This window comes from Lynx canadensis, chromosome B4 (assembly GCF_007474595.2).
Source record: "Lynx canadensis isolate LIC74 chromosome B4, mLynCan4.pri.v2, whole genome shotgun sequence".
Lineage (NCBI taxonomy): Eukaryota > Metazoa > Chordata > Mammalia > Carnivora > Felidae > Lynx > Lynx canadensis.
In genome coordinates, this window is record NC_044309.1 from 103903553 (window position 1) to 103915648 (window position 12096).

General features: G+C 34.2%; 1 protein-coding gene across 5 annotated transcripts in view; it reads right to left on the reverse strand.

Moving 5' to 3' along the window:
• Nucleotides 1-12096, reverse strand: part of PPFIA2 (PTPRF interacting protein alpha 2) — a 478405-nt gene that overhangs the window by 93060 nt on the left and 373249 nt on the right. For all 5 annotated transcript variants that reach the window (XM_032594017.1, XM_032594014.1, XM_030323311.1 and 2 more), the window contains 3 exons: nucleotides 11039-11101; nucleotides 6183-6274; nucleotides 1871-2006 (listed from right to left, as the gene is read on the reverse strand). In XM_032594017.1, coding sequence (XP_032449908.1) covers nucleotides 1871-2006; nucleotides 6183-6274; nucleotides 11039-11101 — 291 coding nt within the window. The remainder of the gene's footprint in view (nucleotides 1-1870; nucleotides 2007-6182; nucleotides 6275-11038; nucleotides 11102-12096) is intronic.

The window sequence follows — 12096 nt, forward strand, 5'->3', positions numbered from 1 at the left end:
GATTTTAATAGGAATAATTATGATAAACTTACACATGATTTCTGGTTCAATGTGAGGTATCAATTACTTTAAAGCATCTATGTTTGAAACATTTTCCTTCTTTTTTTTTTTTTTTTTTTCAACGTTTATTTTATTTTTGGGACAGAGAGAGACAGAGCATGAACGGGGGAGGGGCAGAGAGAGAGGGAGACACAGAATGGGAAACAGGCTCCAGGCTCTGAGCCATCAGCCCAGAGCCCGACGCGGGGCTCGAACTCACGGACCGCAAGATCGTGACCTGGCTGAAGTGGGACGCTTAACCGACTGCGCCACCCAGGCGCCCCTGAAACGTTTTCCTTCTTTCTAAATATAACACCTCTATTCACTTGTACTGATGCATTTCCATCTCTTATACTAATTAGTCTTACTTACACTTTCTTGTTACAGGCTGACTACAAATATTGCCACACAAATTATATAATAATTCTCTCCCCAACATTCATTTACATAGGTTCTAACAACATATTATTAAAAAAATATTAATTTCATCCCTACTGTTCTGATCACTCAAATGCTTCATTTATTTTTTTTTTAAGCCCAAGGCACACTAATTTACATGGCTATGTTTTTTTTTTATTTGATATAATAAATCCCTCACGTGAATGAAAAAATAATTTTGTAAATAATCTGAAACACCCAATGTGGGGCTCCAACTCATGATCCCAAGATCAAGAGTCGCATGCTTTATTGACTGAGCCAGCCAGGTGCCCCAGTGAAAATCTTGAGTAAGCAACAGACCAGCATTTTTCAAGCTGTGATCTGAAGGTAGGAGAGGAAGGAAAGTAAGAAAGAATTTTTTGCATTTAAAAAAATGTTTTTCATTTTTGTGATGATGTAAAATGATTTTTTTGGCGGGGGGGGGGGGCGGAGGGGGACCACATGATTTTGCCCTGAGTATTTATTTAAGATTGATGACCTGAATTAGTATTTGTATCACAAATTGGTTTGGTACAAGTGGCACTAGTTTATTTGGCATATGAAAAGAACCAAGATGGATTTGATTTAGTCTTCCTCTGTTCACTTCTTTATTCATTCATTTAACAGATACTGAATGCCTACTATGAGGGATTAAATTATGCATGACATGGGTACCAATTAAAAACCATGGGCATCCAAGAACCTGTGTACAAATAAGGACAAGTAGGTTATGTAGTATTTGACACATAAAAGTGGTTGGGGAGAAAAAGCTATACTTAGGGCACAAAGGAACTATATCACTTCAGTATAAAATGCAATGATAAACTTACAATATACATAGCTTGCAAGTTAACTGACTGAATGAAAGACAGCCCTGCAATTTATCAGGAGAAGTTCTCCATAAACACTTGCAATAGTGTGTGTACATTTTTCTTGAAGTTTTATTAAAATAGTAATTCTACTTAAAATATTTAATTAATTTTAATTGACAATATGAATGCCAATGCATAAGTGCCCAAGCAAACCAAAAGTCCATTTGTGTGGCAATACAGCATACTGGATAAAAGCATGGAATTTGAAACAAATAGAGGTTCAAGTTTGGATCCTCTCACTTTGCTGGCTGTGTAATTAATGTTGAGCACTTAAAATTTCTGAGCTTCAATCTTTTTATGTCTGCAGTTGACATAAAAATAGTACCAAATTCATAAGGTTATGTGGATACACACACGGGAAGTGTATAGTTCAACTTCTGGCACATAGTGGTCGTTTTACATTAGTTATAGTTTAAAAAAATATGTCATGCTTGAAACTAAAAATGCTAGCATTTTAAATTCTCTCAGTATTAAAATTCTATCCAAAATGGAACAGTATATTTACTGAGAATCATCAAAGACTTGAAATAAAAAAAATTAACCTTTGGCTCATCTCGTCGTACACCCATGCGGCCTCTCCTGGGTCTTCTTATTACTTTAGTTGTTCTGTAATCAGTCTGGCTGTCCACTAGGGATCCAACAGAATACCGCAACTCAGCTGAGGTGTCTAGATGAGTTCTGGAAAAGGGAAAAATATGACATATGCTCAATCTCAAAAGTTAAACTTTCCAGCAAATCACTATGAACTGCTCAATTTTCAATAAAGAATAAAGTATAAAAAAAAAGGAATAAAACATAAATGCTCAAGAAAAAAGAAAAAAAAATCACAGAAGAAAACTGGTGAATTGTCATGACTCTTTGGGGTCTCTTCTGAGGCTTAGGTCAGAAATTGGTTTCAGGTCCATTCTTGAAGGTCAAGTGACCTTGTCTGTTTAAACAGAATATAAAACATCTGTCTGTTAATTATCATTTTCAAATGTGGTAGTAAAATAAAACAGTTAAGATTGACAACCAAGATCCACTGGCTTAAATTCTGGCAAATAGGATAAACAAAACTAAATAGAATTGTAGTTGAATTATTTAGTGTACATACCAATATATGTTATTTATTGCTGTGTCTGTTTTAAATATTTCCCACTAATCTAACAGTAAAATGTGTAAACTTTTGGGGTCCCAGAATTCTCTCTCAAGGTGTTCTATTTTTCAATTTAGGAAATTAACAAAATACTTAAAATTAAATGGACCCAAGGTTAATAATCTTATTTTTTAAATATAATGGGACCTACCACCAGGACAATTTTTCAGCTTTTGATAAGACATTGTTTCAAAAATATAAAGAAAAATCTTTTGATAAGCACATTTGATTCTGAAATATGGTTAGAGATGAAATAGTTGCAAAATTCCGGTTGAAAAATATCATCACACTGGTTTTCAATAAACACTGTAATCAAAGTGTAATAAATATTTTGCTACACATGTTATTTATATATAGATTTATAGCAGGTTCAGTTTTTTGCTATAATAATGATGATAATAGTGACAGCATGCTGTCCTATAAAATGATCCATCATCAGTAGGAAATATGTTTAACACTGTATTTTCTCTTGAACTTGGGGCTCCTACTGATCTACTGTGCTCTGTTAGTTCCTTTTGTGAAAAAAAAAGAAAACCCTAGCATTTCCAAACTATTGGCAAGATCAGAAAAGGTTACGTGAGGTCTAGATTTTTGCAACAATAGAAGACACTGACCTAACTAATGCAAATCCCTGTTTTGTCAAGCAGAAATTTAAAGCAAATGAACTAAGGAATCATCCTCCAAGTGGAGGGCAGCTATTGTTTTTATAGCAGTGAACTTGAAACTCAATCAAGGAAACTGGTTTTATTATGGAATAGCCACATATAAAAACTAACGAACCAGGTCACATTCATAAATAGGACCTCTCTCAGGACCTATTTATAACAGGGTATATGTTTCATGAAGACAAAGGTCAGATTTTAGTTACCATTGTATGCGAAAGGAGGCATTCCTAGCATATAATAAACACTTCATAAATGTCTGGTAAGCTCATAAATGAATGAAATTAATCATAATACAGTCTAAACTGTCTACCTTAGAACATTCTAGGTATCTTGTCTGTCACTGTTTGGGTAACGTCTCTTTGGTCATTGGAGGGGCGATTCTAAAATTATAACTCATCTTCCTAGGAGTATTGTTTTCTTGTTGTCTTATCTCTCAACTCCAGGTCATTTATAAAAATGTGAACCAAAACACAGATCTGCTACTATTGATGCCCTGCTTAAAACCCTTCGATGGCCTTACAAGGCCCTCTACAATCTGGAACCCTGCTTTCTAGCTTCACTTCTAGTTACTATCTGCCTTCTCTCTCTCCATCCAGCTGTACTGACTTTCTTTCAATTTCTTGAGTAACTCACACTTTCCTTTGATCCTGAGCCTTCGAACATGATGTTCTTTCTGCTAGAAATAGTCTCTTCCCACACTTATGTGGTTGACATTTTTAAAGTCAGCTTAAAACTCCCATTGTCTTATACTATTGTAGCCCCTTGTATTCCCTTTATTGTAATAGTCCTCAGAGTATCCCTGTGTTTCCCATTTGAAACAGGTATTATTCATTCATCTGTAAGATCAGTGAAGTTCCTATGCATTTTCTGTTTTCTTATTGCTGTTTAAATTGTGCATTCAGAAGCATGTTTGTTCAATAAGTAATTGCCATTCAACACATATTGTTATCCTATAACATATTATAAATTCCATCAGTTTGTCTAATCAGTAATTCCTATAATACTTTGTACTTTTTGATTTACTGTTTACAAAACCCCCTTTGCTCACTAGTCTCATTTTATCTACAAAGTAAGCTTGTGAGATAATCATAAAAATATTATTTTATATATAATTCATGTAAAATACACATAAAATTTGAACTTCTTAAGGTAAATGGGTTTTCCAAAATGAAACAGCTAATAATTGTATGTATTAGACCTAGAAATGTCAATCTTCTTATTCTTGGTCTAGTTTTGTTTCTACTACAATCTCGTATATCAAAGAAGAATTGTTCTGTATGTAGTTCCCAAGCTTTCAGAATGATCCTTCATGGTGGATAAATGTCATATTATTAGGCTGTCCATGATGACTCAGTGTAGTGATGAACTTTTAGAACTTTTAGATAACACTTCTACAACTCTCTATTTTTTAAGGATATTATATACATATATGTATGTGTATATATATATATATATATTTAATTTCAGTAATGTACAGTGTTTTATTAGTTTCAGGTGTAAAATACAGTGATTCCACAGTTCTATACATTACTCAGTACTCATCATGATAAGTGTATTCTTAATCCCCTTCACCTATTTTACCCTTCTCCCTACCGAGCTTCCCTCTCTTGTAACCACTAGTTTGTTCTCTATATTTAAGAGTCTCTCTCTTTCTCTCTCTCTCTTTTTATACAACTCTGAGATCAAATTTCTGAGACCAAAGGTCAAAAAGCCAACAAAATGACCATTTGGTTCTGTTAAAAAACTACTAAATTTGTTGACTGGATGATGGTCATTCTTTGTATTTATTCTGTTGCTATTTTATCAGCTCTTTTTCTCCTTCATCAATACCATCATCATCACCCTACCTTGTGAACATATATCACTGAATTAATAATTTCAGTTCAGATACATAAATCATAATAAAGCATTTAGAAAAATAAACACAATTTTCTAAATTAAAGACCTACATGTTTAAAAGTTCTTTGGATGTTTGTTTGTTTGTTTGTTTGCTTTGCCTGCAGAACTGTGTTTCTTATATTAAACTGAAGGTAAAAATACTCAAAATACTGAACTTCATTTTTACTAATACTTACATTCAAGAGAATATAAGCACCTTTAGGATTTTTTAACTTGGATTTTTGATCTGAATATCTCAAAAATGCTTTATTACACATATTCATTTGTTCAATGATATCTATTGAGAGTATACTATATACCAGGTTTGGTTTGTTTCTTTGTTTTAGGTACTGAGATTACAGTAACCAAAACAAACATAAATTCCAGCGCCCATGGAATGAACATTCTTAGAATAACTATAAGACCAAGAAAAATGAACTTCTCAAAGTCTGTGGTGGTCAAATGTTTCAAATAATTGATACGATTGTGTTGTTTAATAAATAAATGATCAAATGAGTAAATCCTTGTAGGGCTTCTCATTAACTTTAAATAAAAGGCCCTAAGCACAAAAGAAAATTACATGTGAATTATCAAGATCAATGTATTTATCTAAAGAGTAAATAATTATGTCATTGCTTCTTTTTTTCAAGATGAGGCACTGAGTCAAAGCAGATGAGTATGGCTAAATTTACTTGTTTTCAAAACATGTATAATTTCTCCTTCACTTTGTATTTGCAATTAATTTAACAAGATAGGTGGATGCTAAGTGACCATAATCAATGATACTTCTTCAGTAACATTATACATTGAAAGCATTTCTGCATGTAGAGAAAAAGAGGTGTTGCCTCTTCCTGGAATGAGAAGTAATCTCCTCACATACAGTTCTATTCCTTCATTTAAGACTCTTTTTACGTTATTTATAGCTGTGTAATTAAATGCAGAATACAAATGTAATATTCAAAATTTTTATTGCATATTTGCAGAACAGATTACTAAGTTAGAGAATTATTTTTGAATATAGAAATAGTAAATCAGTAAGGAGTAAGGAGTGAACATAGGGTAATGCCTGCTGGGCAGTAAGAGGCCTGTTTAATTTTATTTGAGGTAATACGGGACCATAAAAAAAATCATATTGATTTTTGGCAAACTATAAATAAGATTTTAATTTAATGTTACCTTGATATTGTGGGTTCAATTAAAGAGCCAGTTCTCATTTTCAATTGGTCAAGTTCAGATCTCAGCTTTTCAATTTCTTCTGCTAATCTTTCCTAAAAATCAAAGATGTTTGACTCAGAAGATATGCATATGCCAAGAATACCAACATTCAATTATGATAAACCAAGCTATCAATCTTAGTGGTTTTTTAAAAATGGAAAACTGATGGATATATTTTTATTACAGGTCATTAGACATGACAGCAAAATATGCCTCATTTTCCCCTTGTAATGAAAATGTGAAAAGCACAAATCAATAGAAAGTTATCTAAACATTAGTGCCTTGAAGATGTTTTATAGAGTAGTACTTTAGATTGTTGAGACAAAAATAAACACAGAATAACATGCTATGCTTAAAACTTCACCATCAATGAACTGAACTCAATATATGAATGGTCATATTTCCTAGTACAACTAATATCAATTCTTTTGATCTTTATTTCTTGGCAATCACTTTCATGGTCATCAGTTAGTTCATTTCTGATGAAAAGATGTGTCAAAAACTCCTAAAGTTTGTTTTGCCATTAGTTAGTTTGGGTTAAAAATAAAAAATACAAATTTTACTTCCCTAAAAAAAATTATCTACATTGTCTTGCATTCATTAATCCTAAATTTTTGCAAACATATAGGAATACTAAGATCATGACTAGCTATGTATACACCACTTCAAAATGCAAAGTCATAATCAGCAGATTAAAAAAATAAAGAAAAGGACTTCGATTATTCTAGAAGGGTTGTAATACACATGATGAAGGAGAAAGAAAAATGGATTAAAAAGATGAGGAAAAGTGGGCAACTGGGTGGCTCAGTCAGTTAAGCATCCAACTTCAGCTCAGGTCATGATCTCACGACTTGTGAGTTGAAGCCTCACATTGGGCTCTGTCCTGATAGCTCAGAGCCTGAAGCCTACTTTGGATTCTGTGTCTCTGTCTCTCACTCTCTGCCTCTCCTTCACTTGCGTTCTCTCTCTCTCAAAATAAAGATTAAACAAAAAAAAGATGAGGAAAAGAGTCATTACGTGATACAAGTTAAAACTGTGAGCTTGATATTGGTAGAATTATTTGTACACCTGAAAATTTTCTCAGATTGTCATTACCAGTTTCTGTCCATAAATCTTCAATGTAAGGGTCACCTAATAGTCCTTAATTAAATGCATATGTAAGGATTTACTTTGTTTTCATGATTATAACATTTTATAATGTTGTGAAAGTTTAAATATGTCCTTCTAGATTTCCTCTTACTGTTTTTTTCCGGTCCCAGCAGCCAATGCTTGACATTTTACTTGACTCATACTTCGTTTCTCACCATACTTTGTTGTTAATGTGGCTTTCCCAATATTTCTCTTATCTGCCCTTTTTATTCTTACTAACATCATCCTACTCGACACCTTTTTAAGTTTTTTCCTGAATTACTTCACCAGCTTCCACAGAGGCGGTGCTCCCTTCAATCTCTTCCCTACACAGTTCTCTTTTAGATGTATCATTTAAAAAAACACATATGATCAAATAAATTATTTGCCTAAAATGTTAAATGATTTCTTATTGCATTCATTAATCCCTTTGTTTGTTATTTCCACATACACACATAGGGCACCTCTATTGTGCTATGCCCTAAGATAAAGTAGTAAGATAAAAAATTCCCTGCCCTCCTATAATTTATAATCTAGTAAACAAGACAATAAACAGAGTCTATAGGATGTTGATAGGAAAAAGAAAATAAGAGAAGCATGGAAGATCTCTCCAATAAAGTGCTATTTGAGCAAAAACCTAAAGAAAGGAAGGGAGTTAAAAAAAATAGGGATGTCTTAGGAAAAGGTTTAGCAGATACAAATGCGCCCTAGTGAGAAGGAGTATATTTGTTGAAGGAGAGGGCAAGGAGGTCATTGTGGCTGGGTTGGACAGTAAAGAGAAAGACAGATAGGGAATAGACTTAGAAATGTTTTGGTTGCAGGGCTTGGGAAGGGTAGTCCTAAAAGGCCTTGTCAACCATTTTTAAGTCTTTGGTTTTTACTCTGAGTGAGGTAGAAAATGACTGGAGGATTTTTGAGCAAAATGGTGACATGATCACTCCTGATGAACGAGACTGGGAGGGAGGGAAGAAAGATAATTAATACTGTCTTTCCAAAAACATAGGCAAGAAAATTGTGGCTTGGACAATAGCAGTGTTAGAAAGAGACTGGATGGATTTGGGTTATATCTTGAAGACAGAACTAACTGAATTTGCTATTGGACTGAATGTGGAGTGTGAGATAAAGGGGTCAAGAATAACTCCAAGGTTAACCTGGCTAAGAGGAGAAGTTGTAATTTACTGAGAGGACTACTGCTGGTGGTGGTTGAGGTTGGTGGTGCTGGTTTTGGGGGTGGGGGGATTGAACCTGTGAACATTTGAGTTGCCCAAGTGTCCAAATAGAGATATTGAGTTGGCTCTTAAATACATGAACTCTCTCAGGAGAGAGGACCCAGTCGGTGATCTAAATTTGGAGGTGCTCAATTTATAGATGGTTTTAAATCCATGAGATCAGAAGAGCCTCAACTCAATGGGTGAACATGAGAAGAAATTCAAAACCAGTCCTAGGAATTTCAAATTTTAGAGATCAAGATGATGAGAAACAAGAAGAGGTTGAGTACACAGGAGATTTGGCTAATGAATGACTGTCAGTTATAGAGAACTGAGTGGAAATTTCAGAAGTTATAGGAGATGTGGTTAGATTAGGAAAATGTTTAGCTGTGTGGGATGATATTCAGAAATGAGGTATGACCTGGGATTTGCTTCCTCTAGTTACTGGCGTGAACAAGGGTGCAAAGCATGGAGTGATTAGTACTGTTAGTTGCTTAGGCAGATTGTTGAAGCTACAAGGTTTGGGTAGGTGGTGGGGGAGTGGGTTCTGGGGATCTTGCCAGGAGCACACAGAGTTTTGGAAAACATAACATTGCATAATAGGATGAAGTCCAAAATCCACAATCTGGGCGCAACCTAGTTCTTTAAACACATACCAGTCACAGCAAACTTCTGGTAAATCAGCAAATCAACCATCTTTGTTTTCTCTGTGCTCTCACATAGGCTCTGTCCTCTGCCCTACCCTTGCGTATTTGGCAAGATCTTTTGTGCCTTCAAGAGCCTGATGAAATGGCATCTCCACTCTGTAGACTTCTTTTAAAACTACTTCAGAAAGAATTAGATGCTATCTTCTAGGGACCATATTGTATTGCCACAGAGAGATCTATCTTTCAGATCATATATACGCTGACTGTGGGGCCACATAGTTTTAAATTAACATCATAATATGTAGAATTTAGTGGGGCTAAATGTACAGTTTTCCTTTTTTTTAAATCTTTCTTCTCTCATCTTTTCCAATACTTTCCATATACCATACTGTTCCCAGATATTCCCTCCTCTCCCTCCGTCTCTTCTGTCCCTTGCTTCTTCTCTCTCTCTCTTCTCTTTTGTTCCACACACATTTGTAGGTCACTTTTTAAGTCAATAATTTTATATTACATTATTTTCCTGTGCTAAACAAAATGAAATCAGACAAAATTGCTAACAAAAATTTATAGGTGGGGCACCTGGGTGGCTCAGTCAGTTAAGTGTCTGACTCTTGATTTTGGCTCAAGTCATGATCTCATAGTTGTTGGGAACGAGCCCTCCATCCGGCTCTGTACTGATGGCATGGAGCCTGCTTGGGATTCTCTCTGTCCTCTCTCTGCCCCGCCCCTGCTCTCATGCTCTCTCTCTTTCAAAATAACTAATAGACTTAAAAAATATATAGGCTAATGAAGAAGGAGAAGATATATTAGCAATTACAGCTTTTAACATTTCATAATTTGGTCCTTAACTGCCTCTTATATAATATGTCCTATAACAGGAATAACTGATTCCAGCCAAACTGTTATGCTATTATTTTTTTAAAAAATTAAGAAAATTTTATTTTAGAGAGAGAGAGAGAGAGAGAGAGCAGGGGGAGGGGCACAGGGAGAGAAAGAGAATCTGAAGCAGGTCCTGCTCCCAATGCAGGGCTTGATCCCATAACTCTGGGGTCATGACCTGAACAGAAATCAAGTCGGACGCTTAACTGACTGAGCTACCCACGTGCCCCAGGTTATGCCCATCATTATTTAAGAAATGAAACTCCCTACCACTCCTGCCTCACACAAAGCACTGGCAATCATGCCACATGCACTGTATTTGAAAGGCTTGTAACATATTTCTTCCCTTTCCATAGAGCTTTGTCAAGTGACACCTCCCTGAAGCCTTATTTATAGCAGCACTATATGGTAGTCTCTCCTACCTGTAGCTCTTACTACGTATTTCACTCCTTCGACACTTGGCATCTGTTCCTCTGCAACTTGCTGCTTTGTCAAAGGTGTGTTCTCTCTTAATTACATTTTTCAGCTACTTTGGAACCAGGATCATGTATGCAAACAAATTCAGCACAATCATTGTGCATGATATTTAATACATGTCTGCTTAAATGATATCTCAAACTAAATACAAATTAGTTTACTCCACTTGTGTAAAGCACAAAAAGTCAAAAGCATTTTTTTTTTTTTAGAAATAAGACAGTGATTATCGTTTAGGATAAGAGTAGTAATTGTATTTGAACAAGAAGGGGGCTACAAGACTTGATTTTCAGTGTGTTTGGTTTGTAAAAATTTATCAAGCTCTCTAGATATGTACACTTTTCTGGACGTATAATACAAAAGTTAAAATTGTTTTAAAAAGGTAGCATCCTAAATTTATTTCTTATCAAATTTATTTTACAGTAACACATTTGTCAGTCTAAAATAGAAAAAATGGGTAAAGTGTAAGTTTCCATTATACCTTGTCATGTAAAGATTCTTCCAGATTCTTTCTGAAAGTTTCTGATTCTTGAATTAAAACATTCTAAAGAAAATAAAGAAAAATAATTAACTAAAGAGAAAATAATTGAATATGGAGATTAATGTTTTATTGCTCAAGAATCTTCTTTGATTCCTTCTCTTTGATTCCTTCCTTGGTGCATCTATTTCTTGGTTTCCATGGAAACCACATTTAAATAGAATCCTTAAACATAATACCTTAACATTTAGAAAAATACATAATTTAAATGGGAAATGTTATTTTGTAACACTTGGACTGGCAAATGGAATAAATATTATCTTCTAAGCTATATTTTCTTCTTCTCAGTGTTTTAAAATTTGAAATAATTAGGTTACTTTTAAAATGAGAAAATGTGAGTAATAAACTCAATATTAGCCAAAGGTATTACAGATAAAGGATTCAGATGAACTCATTTTTATCATCTGAGGAAAAAAATAAATGATCAGATCCTATTTCTGGAAAGTTTAATTTCTGGCCTTCTATTTCAAATACAGAATAAATAATTTCCAATAAAGGTTAAATCATTAGAGAAATCTAAGTGAAATTTTAGCTATTTACAAAACTGTTACATCTCATGACATGTAGAAATAAGCTGCATCATAGAAATTATTTTTAAAATTTTGTCATGAAGTGATTACTATCATAAAAGCTTTATGTTTTTTTATATTACCACAAAGCATGATTTTTAAAAATGTATTTTTTCAAATTTAATTTTAGTAAAACTAAACTAAGAGTGTAGTGATTGGTAAAGTGGCCATGCATTTGGAGTTGAATGGGAAGAAGGCATGCCTTATCACTTTGTAATGAAAGTTAGCCAGTCTACTTTAACAATTTCAGGGGAGTATTTTTTTCTATTTTGGTTTATTGTCTGGATCAGGGGAAAATGTCTAGCTTAAGTAGTGACTGGCATTCATTCTCAATTTCCAAAATGATTTGTCCACCTGGGTTTTAGCCCCTACCTTTGTATCTGCTCTGAAATCGGCAACCAGCTCATGTAACTCGTGCTGGTGTGGTAGTTG